General features: G+C 41.0%; 1 protein-coding gene across 1 annotated transcript in view; it reads left to right on the forward strand.

Moving 5' to 3' along the window:
* Positions 1–23,759, forward strand: part of pex14 (peroxisomal biogenesis factor 14) — a 51,657-nt gene that overhangs the window by 16,539 nt on the left and 11,359 nt on the right. Inside the window, exons 3-7 of the mRNA XM_019888056.1 lie at positions 5,331–5,415; positions 12,300–12,425; positions 14,591–14,676; positions 17,352–17,454; positions 20,665–20,762. Of these exons, the coding sequence (XP_019743615.1) occupies positions 5,331–5,415; positions 12,300–12,425; positions 14,591–14,676; positions 17,352–17,454; positions 20,665–20,762 (498 nt within the window). The remainder of the gene's footprint in view (positions 1–5,330; positions 5,416–12,299; positions 12,426–14,590; positions 14,677–17,351; positions 17,455–20,664; positions 20,763–23,759) is intronic.

Here is a 23,759-nt window from a genome sequence, read left to right on the forward strand (position 1 = left end):
ATTTCTCCTAGACCGTTAACAGGGTGGAGCTTATCGATATGTCAGTTTTTAACAATTGAGCAATCTGGGCCAATTTAGTCCTGAGGCTCTGTAGCCATCCCTCATACGGGGTTTTCACATTTTTGTACTTGTCTGTATTTTGTCTTATGTACTTTATCCAACCACATTCTAATGAATGAAAAGCAACGTCATCCTCACCTGACATCTACAAATCACTCAGCACAGAACACCGCATGTTACTTTAGTGTAATTGTAGTTCATTCACATGACTCCAAGTATAGAATGTTCCAAGAAAGGAATGGTGTGAAAATAAGAACTTCTAAAGTTAAAGAAGCTTGCCTGATCGATTTGAATTGCCAACTTCAAGAAAAAACATGACACACTATACGCTGTGCATGTGTTTACACACAGTGCTGCCACAGTTACTTAAGTTGCCTTTACTAGACTTTAAAAGTTACTTGGTTACTGTACCAATTACAAAAAACTGCTTGTTAAAAGACGCACGGTGTGCGACTGGTTAGCACGTCCGCCTCACAGTGCAGAGGTGCAGGGTTCGATTCTGGCCTTCCTGTGTGGAGTTTCCATGTTTCCATGTATGTGTGTGTGTGTGTGTGTGTGTGTGTGTGTGTGTGTGTGTGTGTGTGTGTGTGTACTGTCCGAGCAATTGCTTGGGCCCGGTTATCTGATAACTTGAGCCAAAATAATTCATAGCAAGCAACAACTTTATTCTCATTTACAGGACGTGATCTAAATGCCTCCAGTTATAATATCTCTTTATCATTTTTGAGCATTTCCTTTTTCATCGTCCTTAGTGAATAAACTCTACTTTACCCCTCAATTTTATTTCCCACTCAACCTTTCCATATTAGTGTTGATAGAATGCCGGTATACAAACTATGCTAAATGGAAAGTTTGGCTCGTATCTGCAGTCTGAGAGACGGAACAAAACACAGATTTCCGTTTCATTCCCCTTTAAAAAAATTGCATAATCCTGCTTTGACATCTTGATTGTAGCCTCGCCCGTGGCTGTCACTGATACACTGTTGCATGTTATTTTTAAACCTAAATGTCAATTGGGTTTTCCATTGTACGTTTCATGTATTGAAACGTTGGCTTTGACCTTTTAATTTTCTAACGTTGGGCATCATTCAATAAAAATTGACCACATTCTAAGAGCATAGGACACAGAAATTCTACCAAGGTTATTTCGCCTTTTGCTTTCCGGCATTGTTACAAAATCCAGAGCAAAACTGGTGGATTTGGCCACATTTTCTCCCAGTTGTAGTAGATGCAGGTTTTGTGAAAATGTCTCTATGTCCTTAACAGAGAGTGCTCAATGTGAAACCAAGTGTTCTCGTTGTTTTCTAGTTTTTGTTATGACAGTTATATTGATGACAACAAAAAAAAAATAGCTCTTCAGAGTTTCATTTAATACCCGACCATTTTTTATGGTTTTCTTGATAGTAACCAAAAACACTTTATTACATCAATTGTACTGCCCAAAAGCGATGCTTTTCGGCACTCTGTGTTAAATTTTCTGTCTGTTAGTCAGGTGATACGCCTTTAGTGGTTACCAGGCAATAAAATGAACAAGAAATTGGAACGAACAAGGTTGTCTAATATTTTTTTTTTCCATGACTGCATAGTGTCTAAGTGGAGTGTGCGCCTCGCTTCCTGATGTCTAACAGGGTCAATAATTCTCTTTAGCTGCTCCCATGAGGCATTGCTTCCTCCGCTAAAGGTCATCTTAAGGTGGGACTGATGTCACAATTAGAAGGGCATTTAAAACGGCTCTTTTAAAAAGATTAAAAAGCACTGTTGGCCACATCAACTAGTAGGGCGAGTAAAGGAAATACAATTATTTCATTAAAACTTAATTTATTTTTAGATGTGCTCTTTTATCAAGGAGATATTTGGTTTAGTCCTGTAAGACATCTTAAAAGGAAAGCACATTATTAATAACTTCATTAGTTTGATGTCTCTCTCGTTCTCTGTGCTTTTGGTCTTCCTGATATGTGTTTAGGGCTGGAAATGTGAGACCATTCTAACACAATTTTTGTCCATGTCTATTAGTCTATTATCATATCAGGGGCACTTTTCCACCAATGTACAGGCCAGGGCAATTGGGAATTAATTGATTCACACTGAGACCGAATCCTATACCTGCTAATGACTTCCTTTTCGCCCACTCCGTTGCACCTCCTCCCTAAATCCTACTCGCATCATGTCCTCCAAATTGAGAAAAAGTATAGTTAAGGAGTATATCTTAACGATGAAAAATAATTATAATATAGTGCCTTAAAAATTCTGGCGCTACTGCCCCACTCACCCGACCAGTGTCTGTGCCTTTCCACCGTTCTTTCCCAAGGCTAAAGGCGGTCATCGCATGGACCCGTTTCAAAGATGTGGATCACGTCAAGATGGCCGTTACAATGGAGGACTAATTATCAGTCCTTCTAGAATTGCCATGTTCAAAAAAATGCTGGGAAAGTGTGTTGGGTTTCAAGAGGATTAATTTTAAGAGCAAAAAAAAATTTACTTTTTTTTTTTTGTTAGGATTTGAAGTATACCTTTTGTAAATCCAGTCCTGCAACTTTTCTAACACACCTTGGATACGACTGCTTACATGGGTTCCCCCACCATGTGGTATGAGCATAAATACATTTTGTTCCCATTTAGCGCAAATCAACGCATTACATTTCTAATTTTGTGCAGTGTAGCGCAAGTCTTGTCCAATTCAAACTCAATAACATGGCTGTAATCCTGTTCGCTCATCAACTTCACTCCCGGTAAGTGTGTTGGTTAATGGTCTCTGCTCCTCTTTTTCAGCTGTACCTCACACTTTAATGGATATCTGGTTTGTAATGATTATTGCCCTTAACATGAAGCGCTTGGGTGCCTTAGCAAGTAGAAAAACAAAAGAAACAAAAACAATTTTTAAAAAGTATATATTTTTTAAATTGACTTTTTTTTGTCAGTGGAAATGCCATTATTTTGTTCATAGATTGTGACAAAGGCAAACTATCTTTTGTTATGATCTCCACCCCCACACCCACTTCAGAGAGCTGAGTTGTGCTACCCAACACTATGACTGAGATGATCTATAAGTCAATAACAAGACAAGACTAAAATCTGTGCAATGTGGTTATAATTGATTGAGATGTCTGGGTGGAACTTGTTTAAAGCTTCTATGTCATCTGCTAAGAAGTGCACTTTTCCTTTCCCTAAAGATCTCACGCTAACCAAATGGACATGTGCCTCATTAGTTTGCCACTGAGGTAGCCGTGGTCTTTCAAAAATTGTGTCTTTATGACTGTTAACATGACCGCAATGTTTTAGTAATAATATTTAGTGATAGACCGATACATCTTAAAAAAATATTGGTGTCACAATGAAAAAAAACCCCTCCAACTCTTAACTTTGTTGAAATGCCATGCGGCATGTTTGTTAAAATAACTTTTCCCAACTTTGCAACCCGTTTTCCAATTAATTTTAGAGATTGTGGAATAAACAAGTTTGTTTTTAAATTCTGACAAAAAGTGCTGGTACAGAAGCTTGCAGGGTTGTCAGCGTGTCTTAAGTTAAATGAAAAGCGAAACAAGTGAATGGCTCCTGTAAGTGTTCCACAGTAAACACGGTTTTCCAAAATTTCAATGTAACGGAAATGTTTTCACTTTGTTTTCATTTCAAACAAAAACAAACCAAAATGTGCAAGCAGGGAGTTCCCAGTGTCAGCAGCATCATAAATTGATCATTTAAATAGTTCCTTGAAGTTTTAAACCAGTTTAAAATTTATCTCTTATTGACCTTCAAATTAAAAAAAAAAAATCAACGCAGATATTTGTAAACATGCCAAAAATTGTTGCTGATAATCGGCCTGGCCGATAGTTGGCCTATCCCAAATAATATTGCATTGCTATGGTGAGGCGACAAGATTTGCCGATTCAGCAGCTTCTTAACTTACCCTATTGAGTGTTTCTTTTTATAGTTCAATTTTTTGTTGTGTAGTTTTGCCATATGGTTTCCATTCCTGTATCCTTTCTGTGACCTGAATGTCCATCAAGACTACTTCATTTTTGCAACAGTAGTATTTAGGTGTTCACTAAATTAATATTGGTTTCAAATTTGGTCAAATTTGGTCGCTGTTAGTAGTTACACTTGGAAAAAGGAGAGGAAACCTACGTTGACTGCCTGGAAATATTTTCTGTGCCTTCTTAGAATAAAGTATACTTAATTTGGCTTCACTTTAATTGCAGTCGACACACATGAATGAAAAGTCAAATAGACTTTAATAAGAGCCATGAATTTGCTCGGACGTGATCGCCTTGTGTGTGTTTGTCACAGAATCAAAGCTCGCTCCTCTTCTCAAATATCCACCGGACATGTTTAAACGGTCACGCTTTTGGATCGGAATGGGTGCGCAGTGTACGCAATGCATATCCCAAAAAGAATCACTACTGGCAGGGCGCTCAATCACTTTGTATCGTTCGACGCTAAAAGAAAAGAAGAGTAATCAAAACCTTTCAACCTATTAGAGGGATGACTTCTCCATTGAATCACAGGGACCACAGGTGTGATGAGAAGTCATCTAAGCCTCCGCTCCGGTTGTTTTCCCCCTTTCTCTGAGTTCTTACATATTTATCCATTTTCCAAGGCCCCGCCTCACGCCGCCCACTCCAAATTTATTGTTTAATGCAGTTTGGCGGACGATCCTCCCCTCTCCCCCCACCTCCCTTCCAATTCTTGGAAATGCATACTCGGATGGAAAATTAAAGTTCATCTCAAAGGAAAACATCATAGAATCGATGAAAGCAGTGCACTTAAAACTTTTGATGTTCTGATGCTATTTAACTTTCTAGTGCATTAACGTTTCAAGTCATTACAACATTGAGGCGGTGTGATTTGATCACGGCAGGTTTTTAACTGGAAGAATTGCAGAGGTTTTCTGCCTAGGAATCCAAAGTTATTAGATACAAATGATCACCTCCGCAGTAAGTATAGATTTTCTTTCAGTGCGCACTTAAGAATGGAAGTTTGTCTTGAAGAGGGTAATAGCAAATTAAGCTCTATACTCCATTTGTCTACCACTCTTGATGGGCTAATTTTATAACTGCTGATTTGGTCATTCTCTCCATTTACAGTGGCTTGAAAGTAGTCAGGTGGGCTCCATTAAATGGATTCCTTTTATTGTTCCCTTTTTTTTTTTTTAACTCGCCACAACCCAACTTGCAACAAATACTTGTCTTTATTGACAGCGTGGACTTTTTCAAAATGGGACTGTCCTTTGGATCTCACATTTTGTCTTTTGTCTGCCCTTTGTCTCTTCCTAGGTTTCTACAGCTGTAAAATTTCTTCAAAATCCCAAAGTACATCAGAGTCCCTTGGCCACTCGAAAAGCCTTCCTAAAGAAAAAAGGTACGGCGCAAAAAAAAGGGTTGTCCATGTTTGAATACCGGTACTTGTAAAAATGTAAATGAAACAAAGAACTTAAAACATGAAATCAAATAATTTTGTTACAAATAAGAGAGCTATATGAGAGCTATGCAAGACAGACTATGTGTTAATGGTCAGTCATTTGTATTGGAAAATGTAGCAGGATAGACTTCCGCTTATTTGTACACTGTACGGTTGGTATTTGGGGTCAGGGGTTAGGGCTATAGCTCCAGGGGATCTAATAGGGTCGATTTTTTGCTACAGAGTGCATGATTCAGGTCCTGTGAATGAATGACACAACAGTTTGGATGCTCCTTTAGGTTCAGGAAAATTAATATCGACAAACTCCCTCTGCATTTTCAATGGAATTTTCAATATTGCCCCCTCGGCCTTTTAACCCTTTTACTTCATTTTACTGTTATTGTAAATTTGAAGCCTGACAGAGAAGGCTTTTATCCCATTCATAGATGGCTTTTAAAACATGGTGCATAATATTATTTGTCACCAGGCTGAATTTATTTTGGCTTGTTTAGTCCAATGTGCTTGAGGGAAATATGTTGTGCTGTGCCACACATTTCTTACAGCTTAAAACAAGCACTATTGAAGTTGGTTTGATTGGGTTGATTGGGTTCACTCAAGGTGCCATGCTTCTCGCAGACTTTTTACATTTAGAGTACCGAAAAAGTCCAAAATGTGTCTCAAAGCCCCACAGCAGGGGAGGTAACCTGAAACCATCTGCATGAAACAGCTTGTCCACTTTTCCTGGCTCATGATGTCTTTTAACTGTTCTTTGTGTTTGTCACAGTGAAGATTGTTTGCTTGGATAAATAATAAAACCAAGAGCCTGTCGTCAAATGTTTATACTACCGCACACTTCCATTCTTTCCTCTTTGTTTTAAACTCTTTGCTGCAGTCGAAAAACTGTTTGCTCTTACTGCACTCCGAGTCCATGAAATATGTATGATGTTTTAATGCAGATTTATTTTGGAAAGTTAGTTCCACTGTAGATCTGAACAAGGAGCCTCAATTTGCATGTGGACATCGATCTCAGGGAAAGACATTGTAAAGATGAGCGAAACTCCAACAATGAAACACTAAGCGCAGAGTATATTTCCGTTTTGAGAGGATAACTCTTCAGCCACTCAACAGTAAAGCTGGGAATCAAATATTTTATTGTCGGAAAGTGTGGCTCTTTGCATCCGCACATTGACGTGACATTTTGTGTGTGTGTGTGTGTGTGTGTGTGTGTGTGTGTGTGTGTGTGTGTGTGTGTGTATACAGTCACTAACATTGGTGATATAGGAGCAACTAACAAAAGTACAAACAAATCCAACAGCCTTGAGGAGTTAAATGTAGAATTTACAACGATCTGATTGTCTATCATTTTCAATTTATGCCTATTTTGTGATCAGCTGTAGTGTCTTAATCCGCCGATCCAATCAACAATTTAACTGGCTCCGTGAAGTAAGCCATGACAGCGGTAGTGCCCAACATACATTTTTACCCGTAGCAAGCCACAACAAAGGAATCTCAGCTGCCACTTGTGGATTATTTAAGTAAACGCTCTGAAATCATTTGCGGCACTTGTGCCATTTGAAGTGCATGCGTACGGATAAACAGACACATCACAAATAGGCACAAAGTCAGAGATTGGCCATTGCGACCTGCAGTCTAAATGCAGGCTCAGTCCTCTCACCATTTGATCTCGGGACTCAATCATCCTGCTTCTCCCACTGCAAGTGTGTCTGTCATGTCTTAATTTTTAATACAGTTTAATGTCATGTTTATGTAAATACCTCCGGATTTTACTTTATATTAACAGCCAGAAATGTCAAAGCACACATAAAATGAAACAATACTATCTCCCGGTAGAGTGGAATTTAAATTGGATTCCTCTTGCCGGCAATATTTACGCTGCAGTCTGGACAGCTGATGAAGGGGAAAATAGGCCCCACTTTGATTGTACGTTGCAGAATCTTTACACAATAACCTCGCCCGTGCATATTATTTCACCGCACAATTGTGCCTTAATCTGTGCCGAAGGTTGCGTCTGTGGTCATATCTCTCGGTTTTCAAAGACATCTTAATAGTGTGGTTTATTTCACCATTCATTGAAAAATATCATTTCTGTTTTGCCTCAACTGTCAATTCCTAGGAATGAATTGGCAATTATGCGGTCCGATATTTGTAAATGCCCTCTCTGAGTTCTGGCTGAAATATTGCAACTTTGTCACCTAGATGTAATATGAATCATGCTCTAAATCAGATCAACTCTATTTTCTTTGCAAAAGGAGTTGGGGAAATAAATTGCATGGAGACACTACTCCGACTGAGCAATTTTGTCTTTCTTGTTCCTCGCCAACATTAAATATGTTTTACTGTCTGAGTGAAATATAATGTCATGCTGTCTCATTTAGCGGATTGCGCTGTCTTCCACAATTATCACGTGCGGTATAACCAGTCAAAAGTGTCAAAACCCATTTTGGAGCCACAGTTTAGCCCGGGCAATTAGTTGTTGCACACACATAATTACCCAAAAATGTCATTCTCGGGACTAAGTCAACAACATTTCCATCTTGTTCCATGTCACTTTGACCGAGGCTCCAAAGCCGACAAGCTCTGTTGTACCGAGTCTGTTTGGGAAGCTGTTTCTTTGCGCGTAAAATAGAAAAGCGTTAATTTTCTGCCTATTACGCTAAAGTGATGGCTCGCCTTATTTCCTTTCCGTGTCACCGTCTTTGCTGTGAGTTCACAGAATAGTAATGGATTTCACCCTGAGTAGAGGGGCCATCGAGTGAGGGTCAGAGAGAACATAGGTAGGCTCTCGGGCTATTACTGTGCATGGTATGAAGGTAAGGGGAAAGATAAGGTTCATCATCTCACATATTAATGGGACGCTATATGTAAGTGGGGTTATGTGACTCACCTCTCGGACAAAAATGACAATGACCAAGGCCTGCAAAGAAGGTAAAGGGATTGATGTGGTTATAAATTACTCCACGGCGCCACCTAGTCGAGGCCTTGCCTACTTTGTCATCAGTAGGGCGATAAAAGCCGGGAAACGAGCGCTGTCCCCTCTTTTTTTTTTTTTTTAATACATAAATGAATACTCTATGAGAGCGTGTGCCATTTTCGAGCAGTTGTATCAAACTAAAAGGATGTGAAGGACCCTCACCACAACTTACCACGTATTCAATGTGTCGAAGTCACGCCCTCCCCTTCTTAATATCCCATTGACCTTCTTCTACTTGACGGAACCTGCACCGTGGATCTTTGTTTTAAAAAATGATTTCCAAAATCTAATTGTTCTCAAGGACCCTTGTAAAATGTGTTCACCTTTTACCCAAATTATTTCAGTGCACCATTTTCGTAATTGACTGTCCTGCCGAGGTCTTGACCCATAAAGTCGAGGAATGCCAGAATTGGAGAAATTGATTTAATAAAAGAGCCCGACTGCCTCTTTGCCCTTAAAAATGCCGAGAGAATATGAGGCGGTGGAAATAGAGCTGTAAATAACCTGACGAGCAATGGGTTTTCCTTTAAATAAATACCGATCAGGTTTATGTTGAAAGACAATAGAAAAGGTAGTCCAGATATGCAGTTTACAGTATTTATAGCTGTAATATCGAGGTGCCAGCACCGTAATTTCATGCCCCAATGAGAATGGCAAGGTCAAAGCAAATGCTTTGGCTGAGCATCTGCTAATACTGTGACTCATAAACAGGCACCGTGTGTATCAGGTGCAGCAAATAATACAGTATAATGAAATACAGAATAGCTTTCCATTATTGTTCTTTTTTTTTATGGTGTCGTCATTAGGTGTAATTTATGTCTTAAAAATTCATCACCCCATGGGGTCGATCTGAAATGGGGGTCCTGGGGTCATTCTACAGGTTTTGGAACCTCGAATAAATGTCATCAACCCCTTTTTGTTTTGTCTTCCCTTTTATATGTAAAACCTTGTCCTCTTTTCCGTTGGATCCGAGGTTGCTTTCATTTGTTGCTGCTGTGTTCAAATAGATCAGCGCCAACAGCGCAACTTTTGTTTGTTGCTGCGCATTCACTGTGGAGGAGCGTTTTCTTTTTGATTTGCATTTGACTTCCATTTTCCTGTACAAACCTTACATCATTTTTAATCACTGCATGATGTGCATGAATCAAACCTGTTAGCCGCCCTGTATACTTTTACATTTCGAGGTATAAGGAAAAGATCTACGGAGATCCTCGCTCCTCTCACGCAACACTCCGCCACCATGTAGTCTGCTGTGGTCAGATGAATATGGAGTCCAGGGAGACGTTATTGCTTATTTGACAGTGCAGTCTGACTGCACAAACTCAGCACATGTTGTGCAGCACTTCCTGGCACTCAGGCCCTTCTGTAGACCACAGGATAGCCAACGCCTGCTGTCGATTTATTTCACTATCTTCACGGCAATTTGGAAGTTCTTATTGAGTTAAAGGAGAGGATAGTCTGGACCTCCCCTTCGTCGTCTTCTATAAACGAGATGATTAGATGGATATTCCTTTGTGTGTTAAGACAGACAGTCCCACGCTTTTGAAGCCAACACCCCCCCCCCCCCCCCACTTTTGCTGCACACCTCAAACATTTGTCAAATAATGCGTTTGGTTCACATTCAAGGAGGCATTTGTTTTTATAATTTGAATGAGAACATAAGAGACAAAAGACCGGTTTAGCAAACAAAATTACAATTGTCCAACGGGTCGTGCAGTGTGAACGTAGCCCGTCTAGCTGCCAGGATGAAAACGACACGTAAATGTGGTATTCTGCATCTCTCCAGTTAGTTCCAAGAGAATCTCTTTGGAGACGCCTGCACTTGACTTGGTGGCGTTGTTGGTGCACCCTGAAGAAGCCATGACAGTCCACCACTCAAATCTACTGGCTGGTGCTGCCCAGATGCTTGGGATTGAAGGACTGCCGGCAACCTTTGTCTCCCTTCACAACTGTTGGGTCAGGAAAAGTTTCTCCCATGGGAGACCAAATTCAATTCACCGCTGTGCCACCTATTCCACCTCATCCACCGCTGAGGTCCTCTTTGATGGGAGAGGGCCAGAAGAGGACCAGTCTTTGCCCTCGTTTGACAGATTTTATTTTTAGTTTGGCAGTGTGCCCACCCCGACGCTTTAGTCGATGACTTGCCAACCATAACCTGGGAGGAACAGCCTTATATCGGTTACCTGTACCGACCCCATTGATGGGGTCAGCCCAGACCCAGATTCTCTGATTACTGCAAACACAAAGCCATTTTTGAATGTCAGTATTTTCACCATTGCGATGCCTCTGAACTAAAGAAGTAACCCGACCTGATTTTGTGTGAAAAGGTTGTACAATGGCACATCCGCAAATGAGTAACCTGACTTTCAAGTTTTTTTTTGTTTTTTTTGTTGTTTTTTTTTTCCGAGCCATTACTCAGCTGTGTTGGCACCAAACACAACAGGCAGCACTTTGCCAGATGATCATGCTGCTGATTGCCACTCCCAGTTGAACTTTAATTTAAAACTAAATATAAAACAAAGGGAATTGCATGTTGTGTATTTAAGCGAAGCACGTTACCTTTGTCTGACGACACTCCTTTCGTTAATTTGAACACACCATGCAAAATGCCATTGACAGGCTCACAAAACTGGAATTGATGATGCAATGATTATCAACTTTTAAACATCTTGTATTTTAACACGGTATCAGCACATGCGAGCAGGGCATACAACAATACTCACAGGCGAAAAAAATAAAATAAAATAAAATTACAACTTAGTTGTAATGGAACTTGTAATGCTGCCCCGCGGTGGCCTGGGCACGCACGCCAGAAATATGCAACACAATGCTTATTTCATTGTCTTCATACCCAAACTGTTCTGTTCCATACATTCTTTTACATTTGTTATGACTGAAGATATAAAGTGCAATCCTGATATTTTTCATCTTAAAAGCACGTTATATTATTTTTGTTTCTGTTTTTTTTCAGGCGCTTGAACGGATTTATTGCATTTCCATATTTCATTGGGGAAAGATGATTTGAGAGACATTTACAAGTGTTTTGAGTGCCAAGCGCGTTCAGGGAATGAATTCAACTTGTAAGTCAAGGTAGCACTGTACTTTTAAATGCAAGTTGTGGTTGATCGTCACCATGTGTCCTAAGATTTTGGGATAGTTATTTCATAGGCTATAGTTAATCATAAATTCATGAAGTTATGTCATTCTGTGTTTTGACTCAAATGTTCATTGAATTTAGACCCACATCAATGGCATAACACGGAGCCTGGACCGCAGCCCTTTCTTCCCACAAAAGAGGATGTTCATATTAGATTTTTTTTTCTCCTCCTCCCTTCTGATTCTCCATCAGGGAGCCCTTTGCAATTTAATCAAAACTAAAATCATTAAAAAGATCTGAAGATTAAATTATATTGGCATTTGCAAATTTATGTAATACATTTACATTACAATGAAGAAATTAAAATAATGCATTTTAGCTGTCTGGGGTGTATGAAATTTCCACATGGGAAATATAACAAGGAGAAGTGGACAGACTTATTTTCTTTGCCTTTGGTGACACTTAATAGGCTTGCTGAGTTTCCGATTTCATTGGAGGGAAGCTTTGCACATCGTCTCCCTTGATAGGCATTCCTTAAACTTAAGATATCCCTCAAACTCTCCCAGGAATTTTTGAATTATGAAATGAAAATATATTCTTAAGGCTTACAGTTGGGGAAATCGAATGAGTTCATATTAAGGACAATTGAAAGTTTTAATGTATGCATGAGGATTGCAAAGGAGCCATTTTGTTGTCAACGTGTACTGTAAGTCACCAAAACCCCAGGAGTTTCTTAAATGTCGTAATTGATTGCAGGCTTGACGGATGAGGAGGTTGAGTTGGCCATTCGGCGTTCGGGCAGCGCAGAAGAGGTCGTGCCTTTGAGAGCTGTAGGCCTACCGCAACCTCCTGACTCTCCTCACTTCGCTGCTGTTCCACACAGTGAGTGCACAACTCATTCTTGTGTTTCATAATGGCATAATTACTATGTACACAACATGGAAAGCTAACACACTTTGTTTTGAAGTCGTTAGTTCTATTTTTGGTCTTCCCTCTCATTCCCATTCGAGTTTTTTTTTTTTTTTTTGAACGGATTAAAAAAAGGTTCATCTTCGTGATTTTGGCCCTATACAGGAAGTGGATGTCTTTGAAAGTGATTGACTGCTGATCCAAATTACAGTTGTTTGTCTGTTTTGGACTGTGCTCTACTGAGTGCTCTTCTAGTTCATCAGACGATTCCCTGGATTTTTTTTTCTACATTTTTCCATGTGTTAGAGCAATATCCTTGATAGCTATTTCAGATTTTGTGGAATATGGCATTGTGCAACACCGCCCCGTGACATCTACCCTTGCCATGGCGTCTCAAATAGTTCCACCGTGGCAAGACCCCACAAGGCAACGTGTGTGTTTATTACCTCGTGGGGTTATAAGTGCCGTCCACTGATTTACCAATGCAGAATGAAGTCTGCGTTATGCTTAACCCATATGACAATGATTCCGGATGTATTCCACCCTCATTTATTACCACCCTGTCCTTGACTCCCCCGACAACTCATGTTTTGTAATGAAAGTGATGTTGATGGGATGGCCATGTAGTTAGGGGGACTCGTGGCTCTCTGTCCATAGCGGGGGGTTTTATATCAAAATGGCTATGAGGAAGCTGCATAATGAAGTGAGAGCGGGAAGTCTTGTATGGGGGGGTCACGCCGAAAAGAGAGGGCCACCTCCCTTTGATGTCCTTGTCATAGGGACCGTACATGGGGACCCGCATCCATCTCTGTCGAAGTAATGGATACTCTGATCTCTATTTCCATGTGGTAGAAGGACAGGAAGGCCTCCACTGAACCCAATAAATTTGAGAGGAGATTGGAAAACTGGGGGATGGACTCCACTGTTCCCCAGCTTAAGTGACCAAATAAAAAAAAGGAAGATGGCAGCGTGGAAGTGCTCGAGGAAAAAGGAAGGGACAGAGAAAGACGAAAGGTCCAAAAGGGGAGGGGGAGCCGATGAAGACCCAATGTGATGATGCAGTGAGTCTTGTCCAGGGTCAGCCACCCATACCAAGGACTCAGAGGCCTTTCAGAAGCACAGTATTGTGGGACAGGTGACAGTCTATCGCAGCTATAATGTTGATGAAGACCCAAATTTATGTGGTTACCATATAAATGTTGGGGAATGATTCAAAAATTTTCGAGAGGGAAGGTTACAGGTTCATCCCCTGAATGCCGCCGCAGCGATAAAACATGCCCTTGGTAGGAAACTAACACCATTCACCTTGAAATTATATACCACGTCCAATATAGCAGTCGATTTTTCATTTGATTTGATTGCCAAATCATATGACGCCAGTAGAAAATGCCACATTAAGTCAAATGAAACTGGCGCTAGAATGTTGTCCCTGTGTCCTGAGGCCCATTTTGTTTTTCATGAGAGCGTCACCTAGTTAAAAGAAAAAAACTGTATCAACAAGACCTGTTTTGTTGTTTAATGACTTTTACAGTTCACTGGTTTTCTTGTGTGGGGAATTTCCAGTTTGACAGACAATTGGCCCTCATGACAGCTTAGACAATGGCATGCTTTCGCAGTATCTTGTCACTCAGCTGAACATCGACAAATGACTAAGTTCAGTTTTTGCCTTGTTTACAGCGCATATCAAAAGTCTACACAGCGCCTGTCCGAATGCCAGATTTTTGTGAAATGAAAAAATGAGACCAAGATAAAGCATTTACAAAACTTTTTTCTGCCATTGTGACTTTTTTAACCTTAACAATAAGGAGTCTTGTACATTACACTTAAATTCATACAAGTACCTCTAATGTAGGGAAATTACTGTGCCTTCTATTGCAACCAATGTGTGTTTATATTAGCGGTCATGGATCATTTTAAACACTGTACTTTCATTACCCACTATGGGCCTGATTTACAAAGATCTCAAGTAGGTGGCGCTGATTTGTGGGTTAACTCTAACAGATTACATGTGCTGTTGTTGGGTGTGTTGCACGTTAGCTCAGAGTGAAATGTTTTACTAAGGTTTCAAATGTGGGTGCGAAATTTTGTGTTCAGTGTGCAATTTTCCTATTGACATGCAATTTTCCCCTGTTGTCAAGGTCCAAAAGGCTACAGATGGAGAGACTATGGTGCCTTTACCATCATGATGGTGGGCATCGCCTACAGCTGTCATCAACTTTACAAGGTGCAGTAGGCCACGCCCCTTTTTGACTGATCTCGAACCGGTTTTGCATTCTTGGTTAGCATTTTTTTCTGATTGGTTATACGTTATGTTTTATACGCATAAATCTGTCAGTGGTGTCTCTCTTGACGCTACATTTAAATTGGTGGCCAGCTCATCAATTTGATGAATTATACTGTTATAGTAGCCGCCATCTCTGCAGCATGTAACTTTGCTCTGTTTGCTCTCCACTCCTTAAAGTGATCCTGCTTCACGTCAAATCAGAAGCTCATTTAGACCCCCCCCCCCTCTTCGTTTTTGTTTTTCTCGTTCATATGTTTTGTGAATAACATGGTTCAAATCCTTTTTTTTGACATGTGACCATCTAAAAATAATCAGCCTGGTTAGTATCTGGTGTAACAGCACTTGAACATGAGCTCATGGGGCCTTTTGTCCTCAGTGCATTTAATCCCACAGTGGTTGTTACTGTAGTAGCAGTCTGAGTGGCACATGGAGGCCATTACACTCCATTTGGAGCTGGACCGAAGTTTTAGCACACGATCTTGTGCTAGATGACACGCCGGTTTCCTCTTGGAGTGCACGAGCGCGCACGACGCAGCCAGATATTAACTTTTACGTCGGTCCTGTTATTCAAATTTTCACAGTTTTCAGAGCAACAAGTAATTTTCTTTCTCGAGAGACTTTAGCTTGCAAAAATACAGCATGAGTAGTCTTCAGTTTCCCCAGTGCTGGGTTCGCCAGCCCCCCAGTCACCAGAGTGTTGGGATCTCCTGGCGGGACGGCACAGGTTGCTGTCATGTCACAGGAGCATTGCGCCAGTCGCACCATATGTCCTGGCTTCTGCCCATACTTTGTTATTGTGCACCTTGTAAACACCTCCGTCACAGCAACCTATTTATTAGATACCGCGTGTTGACATTAAATTATCCCCCCCCCCCCCCCCCCCCCCACAAACACATATTTTCATGCTTTGGTTGTGTCAATTGAGCTGGGCAGAAAACTGGCTCCAAATTGAGTGTGAAAGGAGCTACTCCACCACATTTTTTTAAGAGATGCACTCAAATTAGAATTCTTTGCTGAAACCGCAAACCGAAAATGAAGAACTCAAGTCTGAAAACCAAAACACTGAAAGGGACAGGAACATTCTGGATATTTTGTCAAAAACTTTTAGATTTTTGACAGGAACATTTGCATCTCGGCCAACCACAAACACGCACCGTCAGAAAGACTCCAAACATGATGTTTTCATGATAATTAATGCGTTGTAATAGTTTAGCATTACAAAATATTGGCAGCTTTTTTTTGTTTGCTTGTTTTGTTTTGTTCGATCTCAGTTTTGAGTTATTCAGTATGATATCTTGGCACTTAATTGCTAAATATAAAATGATGCGCCGACAGTTTCATTTCCAGAATGACACGTTACAAGAAGTTCTCAGCATTTATGGTCGTATAGCAAAGCTGAATTGATTAAAAAAAAAAATTAAAATAAGATTGTCAATTTGAGAACAATTCTTGTGCAGCTCTCAGCAGTCAAAATCAAAACAATGAACTCTATTATGCAAACAAATAAATTACATATACCTGTATTTATGATACTGTATATGAATGTATTGTGGGCAAGGGGTCTTGCCTGACTTATGTTATGTCTTCCCCTGTTAATTACTAGTTCTTTCCTGAGAACACTACTTTTCCTTATTTGTCAACGTGGAGGTGATGATGAGTGACCTCAAGAGGAGCGGCTGCTATTTCGCCGCCATGTCAGCTAGCTAGCTAGCTAGCTAGCCAGCCAGCCAGCCAGCCACAACCACAGAGCTGCGAGGCTAGTTTTGTACACAGGCAAGATGCGATGGTATAAGCAAACGTTTGGACAGACGATGTTCGGCGGCCATACGTCCCTCTTGTTGGCTACCGCCGTCGAGGGTAATTTATGCTTACATCATCTATGATAAAAGTTTTTGGTTTGCAATTGAAAATGCATTTTTTGGCCATTTCGGGCCAAAAATTTTCGGTGACCAAATTTTCGATGAATCCTTAATGTTTTTCATTGTTTTATTTGGTGAGCAATCTCCCGTGCACACAATCAACTTTTTCAGGTAAAAAACGGTTTATTTTATTTCTCACTAAGTAATCAGTAAACATTAGTATTGTTCTGTCTTAACCATTCATAGGGTTCATTGACTTGTGGACTTTTCTCACTTTGGTCGATGTTACAGTATGTTTTCTGGGCCCCAGTTTATAATTATTGTCATTACTGATTCAGCTGATAAATGTATTTTTTTCGTCATTATCATTTTCCATGATTTATTAGAAAACAAATAAATGTAAATGAAATTGGAATGAATCTAAATCTTAAATAATTGACGGCGTTAAATCAGATCCTCCAACTTGAATGTGGAACTGGTTTGATAGATTACGAACATGTTAAAGCAATAATAACAACAGCTGTGAAGGCATTTTCTAATCTACTAATGGCTTCAACACCTGATACTTGATTCACTTGCTCGGACACGGAAATGTGCACTTAATCAGACCCAGTTTACACAATGATACACTAGTCCAATAAAACAATGTCTTTGACCCCCCACTGCCACGTCTTGCTGGCACTTTCTCCTACTCATCTTTCTTCCACTTGCCACCAGAGAGAGAAGTCTAATATTGTGTCACGCTTTTAATTGCAGAAATACATCCTTCCCCTCATTATGGACAGTCGAGAGGACAAGAAGCATCTGCAGAAGATGGAGAGCAACATCGCGGCAATGAGTGGCACGCTGACACAGACAGGTGAAGATTAATATCTTCATCAGTTTCTCCCTCCTTAACATTTTCCCTCATTTATCTGTTGCCAAAATTGGGAGGCCCTGCGCATTTTTAACAAATGATGCCGCTGTCATTTTGCTTTAATTTGAAATTGCTTGTTTACTGTCAGGCTCGGGCTCAATTAATTACGTTTCGCTGAAAAGCTCTTAACCTCAGAATATTAATGAGGAGTCGGGAAATGACAACTTTTTTCCTCCTCCCCCGCCCACCTTCTCTCATCCCCCCACCTTCCATCGCTGCACCGACCCTATCCAGTGCTTCACCGCCATCGTCACCAGCCACGCTCTGCCCCGTAGGTGGCGAGAAAGTTCATTTTAATTTTCTGTGTAGCTTGTGTGCATGTTGGTTGGATGTGCACGCAGCATGGCGCTGTGTGGCGTCTGGGCACAGCGTCGGCCCCCGTGGGTGATTAAGTACATAGTGACAGGTGCGGCTCCCATGTTGGACAGCTGAGGAATCGCAAGCTAACTGTCAGACGCGCAGAGAGCGCGAGAGAGATGCTTCCCTTGCTCTTCGTCAATATAATTAAAAATCCAGGATGGTGTAAATAAGAGGCCCTTTGACAAAGCTTTGACTCAGTGCCACTTTTCAAGTGATGGTACCCTCATCGGTTCAACTTAATTCATTCTGATTCTCCATTTGCACACACAAATGTTTGTAAACCAAAGCAGTTTTTACCATTTAAATGAACGGAAATAGAATTCATCCATTCAAGCCTTGAATCGAGTCGCATCTCCCTTGGCCTTCGCAGACGGCCCAGCAAGGAGCAAAAACTGCAAGGCATCCCCCCCCAGCCGCAAGCGAGCGCACGGAGCCGAAAACCTCCTGCCAAGCTGCCGGAACGCCACCAAATGGTCCACCTGCAATGTCGCTTAGGCCGCGGGGGAGAGGCGGGGAGGGGAGGGAGCTCATCGGACGCCGCCTGGACCATGACACTTTTCAGGGCTTCCTACAAAATCACTTGGTCCTCACACTTTCTTGTGAGCCATACGGGTTAATTTACACCAAAAAACAGTTTTACGATTGGAGATAGAGGTTCATATTACTAACTTGGTCAGTGTTTGTCAAATTGTGAATTGTTGAGTCTCAAGCGGTTCCATGGTTCCTTTGCTCTTAGTCTTTATGCACTCGATAGATGAGACTCTTGTTGGGTGAAGAATACAAACACACTCTTCCGCGGCAAGTGTTGGAAGTCATTTGCTATGACTAGCAGTAGTCAAGCGGCTATTGTAGTTAATGACTGTTGTAGTCCACAATTGGAGTGGGGATGTTGCAATTACTATGCACTACTCCCACTGCCTTTGCTTGGTCTGCCTCTACTTCTCGCTGCGTCCCTCCTTGCTGCACTGAATAATAGCGTCCGGTCGTCTCACCGCTGCCAACTGCTCCCCCCCCCCCATGCCCCCCTCCCTTTTGTTAAAGTTCATATGTTTCTCTAGTCCCGAGTGCAACAAGGTGATGTATCGAGTTGAAGGGTGGACTACATTAGTCTCTCTTGGCAGCGCCAGCTCGAGAGTAGGGGCAATGACTCCCATTATGATTTGCCTGCAACTTCACAAAGACAATTAATGAATGGATCTTGGAACAACTTCAGTGGGCTGAGGCTGTAATGGAATTGTGCGGCTGTTTGGGCACCCTGCGTTTTGGGGCACCATATTGGTGACCAGCTGGCCATTGGCCTGGACATATGTAGTGTACATTATATTGAGGTATTTACTGAATAATTTACTGAATGGACAATATGAACCCTCCACGCACCAGCTGCAAGCCTCAGATATCGTCGTGTCTCATCTTTCTGCGGCGCACGCGCGCACAGACACGCGCGTGCGACCAAGCTACAGCTGCCGTCTGATTCATGCTTTGCCAAAGTCATTGACTTCATTATTCTTGGCTTCATAACTGTGATGACTAGGGATAAGGAATTATACATTTTTGTCAGTACAAAGGAGTGTAAGGTTGGATTGTGGACGCTTTGGCTGTCGTTGTTTAAAAACCGGGCCAGCGCTAATTCAGAAGTCAGCAGCACAGGCTGGTGGACTGACCTACTCGTATGGAGAAGTGATTGTGCAGTAAGGCGTCATTAGAAACCAAAAGGGCAACTCTTGATTTAGCGCACCCTTCCCTTAGTGACACCTTTTTTAAGAGGGCTATCGCATTTACGTTTATTACAACCCTCAGAGAGTTTGGTCACGTTCAGGATCCCAAACGGAATAAGCAGCTTCAACCCTTGGGGTTTTGGCACCGGCCGTCTTGCTCAAACGTGTATTTTGTTGGATTCTGCAAAGCATGGAAAGATCAAACATGTCAGCACCCTACCTATATTAAACACCACCCCACCCATTTTAAATACAGGTGCTGCCTCTTTGAAAGATCAAATATTTTGTCTGTGCCGGTTTTCTACCTCACAAACTGGCTCACAAGCTTTTGTCCAAGTCTACATTTATGTGGTTCTCTGCATCCCACCCAGCCGGCTGCAGATCAGGCTTTTACGCATTGGCCTGACAACCTCAGCAGTGGACCGCCACAATAACTGTTGATGTTAATCCTATTAGCCTTGATTTAACACTTTACACGCCCATGATTTATATGAATGTTTATTGGTTTTCTATAATATAATCAGCTCAGGGAAACTTAATGCATTGTTTGCTAATACATGCGTGACTGGAAGCAGGGGGCAACAAACTGTGCCCGCTGTTATTTGAAATCATACACCCGCATCCAACACCAACACTTGAACTAATTCAATCTTCAAAGTCAATGGGAAAAAAAAAGAACAATATTTATTCGGATTAGGAGGGACATTTTGTCTGGCAGCCTCCTGCTAAATGAGAGCCTTGTTTTTTTTCTTTGTTGATCGTTTGAGGATTTAAGATGCATTAGAAGGCTCGTGTCTGGGTGGATAATGGAAGGTTAGAGACTGTTATTTGATTTAAGTTCAGACACGAGAGATTAATATCTTCATCCTTTGTGCAGCCCCCAGTGACTGACCAAATAGCAGCTGGCTATTGCCTTTAATTATAATTCTTCTTGGACAGTTTTGATCTGTGTCACAAGTTGATGTATTTTTGGATTTTTTTATTATTTATTCTTGGGTGACACCACCAACGTAGCCTTTCTATCATATTTGCTGTTTAGAATATTTTCACTTTTCTTCCCCCCCCCCTGTGTTATCAGTTGGACAGCTACAGCAGACCATGACTTCTCTCCAGGAGCTCCTTGTCCAACAGCAGCAGAAAATCCAGGAGCTCTCCCAGGAAATGACTGCAGCGGAGGTAGTTGCCACCTCGTCGTCATCATTTTATGTATTTCTTTATTTATTTTATGTGTTTGTTTATTTACTCTTTATTTATTTATTTCATTGGGACAGTGCACATTAATCAACACAAGAATGAACAGTGTCAATGCGCTGGACTTAGCATAAATGCTAGTTGTCAGCCGTAGTCCCCAAAGCCGGTTTCTAAAATAGCACAGTGACACACATAAAACTTTAAAACCACGATGACAGAAACAAGAACCAAATAGGTAAGACATCATAAAACAGACAATACAAACAGTTGCAGTACTCAATTACAAGACAATCGACCAGGACAGACAAATCACTTAGAGCTACAAATTTGCTGGCCAGAAGCCCACTGGAATGGGCTGGAGTCTGGAATCGCACATTAAACACATGTGCATTTTTAGCCAATGTTGAAGTTTGTTTGTTTGGTTGTTTGTTTTGAAAAGTGGATAGTTATCACAGTCTGGAATGTGTATTGGCAACTTATTCCAGGATTGCGTTCCTCTTCCAGAGGTGACCATTTGACCGAATTTTGCTCTACGCCATTACCATCATCTCTGTACGTTTCACTTATTTCAGTGAATCATGCTAGTTTTCCTAAATTTGTGATTGCAAAAAATCTCAAAAGTAGATTTTGGCACTTAATCATACTGTCATGAATTCTAAGGCTCGCACGGGGTGGATCCAGTCCTTGTAACCTATGATAAGGAGGTTCATGCTGTTTTGTTTTGTTTTGTTTTTTTAAAGCCATATTTCTGTGTAATAGTGCAGGCCACTCTCACTCAACTCGCTCATCTTCCCTGAGATCATAGTCCCGTCACATAATTTTGGTCAATAAAGGAAAAGCCTAATAAGCGTGAAACGACGTAACAAAGCAGAGAGTACTGTAAAGGTTTTCCTGTAATCTTGAAATGTCTTCACCGTGATGATTGTTGGACAGGCAATAAGTTTGAAATTGCAAAGGAGCCCAGTAAAGGTGCTCGGCTGAACTCTCCAGATTGATTAGGAGAGGAGCAACGAGTTTTCTCCAGGCTTTTATGCACTAAAACTTCCTGCGCTGCCCTTGCTCATAACTGCCCTAGATAGACAGCCTTATTATGCAGTTTATCATCGGCGCTAAAGCTATGCAACACCAGTATGGTTCATCTCATTATGGGGCCATAATGTTAAGCCATACTATCGTTTGTCTTTGCCTTGATTTTTATAGACAGTGTTGGTAATCTTTTTGGAATTTTAAGTGTTTAGATGAAGTGGTTGTGTTCTAAAAAGTGATGCGCCGGCATGAAACGTTGCTCGCTGTTTTTATAATGCGGCTCGTAATTTACTTTATGATCTCTGGGCTCTAAAAAGTGTCTTGGAAGTAGACAATCTTAGACAATGTTTTATGTCCGCAGCTTGTTAAGCACATGGCAAGCATCTGGATATCGCAGGGAAACATATGTGGACACATCTGCTTCAGCTCAAATGGGGGGGGAATAGAAGTGCCTCCCCGGGACGAGATTGATTTAAAGATTCGTAGCTCGCTTTGTGCCATTTTAACATTGCAGTACTTCTTCCGTCATTCGCAAGAGCAGAAATCTGTTTTTAAATGGGGGGCGGGGGGGGGGGGTTGGTGTAGTTGTAGTTTTTAGTCCACATAAAATAACTGATACATTTTGTTTACTTGAAATCTAATATGACTCTGCTTTTCTGCCCGTGCCACTCTTTATTAATGACAATTCTCCCTGAAGTGGAATCCTGCTGATAAAATAGAGGCGATAATAAGCTCCAGCCACATCACAGGTGGATGGAGAAATGTTTTCCTTCCATTTTCATTTGTCATTTTCAACTTGCATATTGCATTAAAATGTGTCTACTTCATTTTCCGTGAGTACCTTGTTGGAGAGCAGCGGTGTATAAAAAGTATATTTCACATCAAAATACCCATTAAACAAATCGTAAACTCAGCTTTATCGTTACAGCGTCGAGCTTCAATTTTCCCCGCGAGTCGGTGCAGGAAGAATTGTTGGCCGTGGAGGAAATTTGGAAATTGTTTTCAGGTCCAGGATTCAAGATGAGAAACACATGTTGACGTTTGTGAGCTACTTCTTATTCACCGTTTGCGGTTTGAAGTGTTCGCCTCACCCCGCTGCTCAAAGTGCGCCACGCTTAGCAATTATATCTCACAACATGGAAATTGTGCCTTTAAGCCAAAACACATGGAGCCTCCAGTTTCCTCGACTGCTAAGTAAATATTTCTTGTCGTTTGAAAACCACTCATTTGTAGAGGGCATGTAGTGACCCTCAACTGAAAAAAAAAAAATACTTCTTATTCACCGTTTGCGGTTTGAAGTGTTCGCCTCACCCCGCTGCTCAAAGTGCGCCACGCTTAGCAATTATATCTCACAACATGGAAATTGTGCCTTTAAGCCAAAACACATGGAGCCTCCAGTTTCCTCGACTGCTAAGTAAATATTTCTTGTCGTTTGAAAACCACTCATTTGTAGAGGGCATGTAGTGACCCTCAACTGAAAAAAAAAAAATGACTCTCTTGCACAAATACACTTTGGCTGGATTTACATGACTATACATAGTTCAAATGACACGATTCAGCTTCTTTTTTTTAATTTTATTTTTTTATCTAATTCAAATATGGAATTGGATGCCCGTGCACCTGCAATACAAACAGACAGATCGGATATACTGTCGACCTCAGCGTACTTGTGGTTCAGCACCCGAGGATTCGCAATTACATTTTAATTTCAGTTTGGTTTTGGGTTTTTTTTCATTTCCCCCTCACTTTTGTGGAAAATATAGATCGATTGTTTATCAGTGTTTTCTGAAGAATTTGCGGAGGGAGGGGAGAGGATTGGGGGAGGGGGGATGTTGAAAAAAATAAATTAAATTCCCAAATCCATTTCAATGTGCGTCAGTCAGTCTAGCTTACAGCGTGTACCATCGTAATTTTTAAAAATGATTAAAAAAAAAAAAAAAAAAAAAAACATTTTTT

This window comes from Hippocampus comes, unplaced genomic scaffold (genome assembly GCF_001891065.2).
Source record: "Hippocampus comes isolate QL1 unplaced genomic scaffold, H_comes_QL1_v1.1 scaffold14, whole genome shotgun sequence".
NCBI classification, from domain to species: Eukaryota; Metazoa; Chordata; class Actinopteri; order Syngnathiformes; family Syngnathidae; genus Hippocampus; species Hippocampus comes.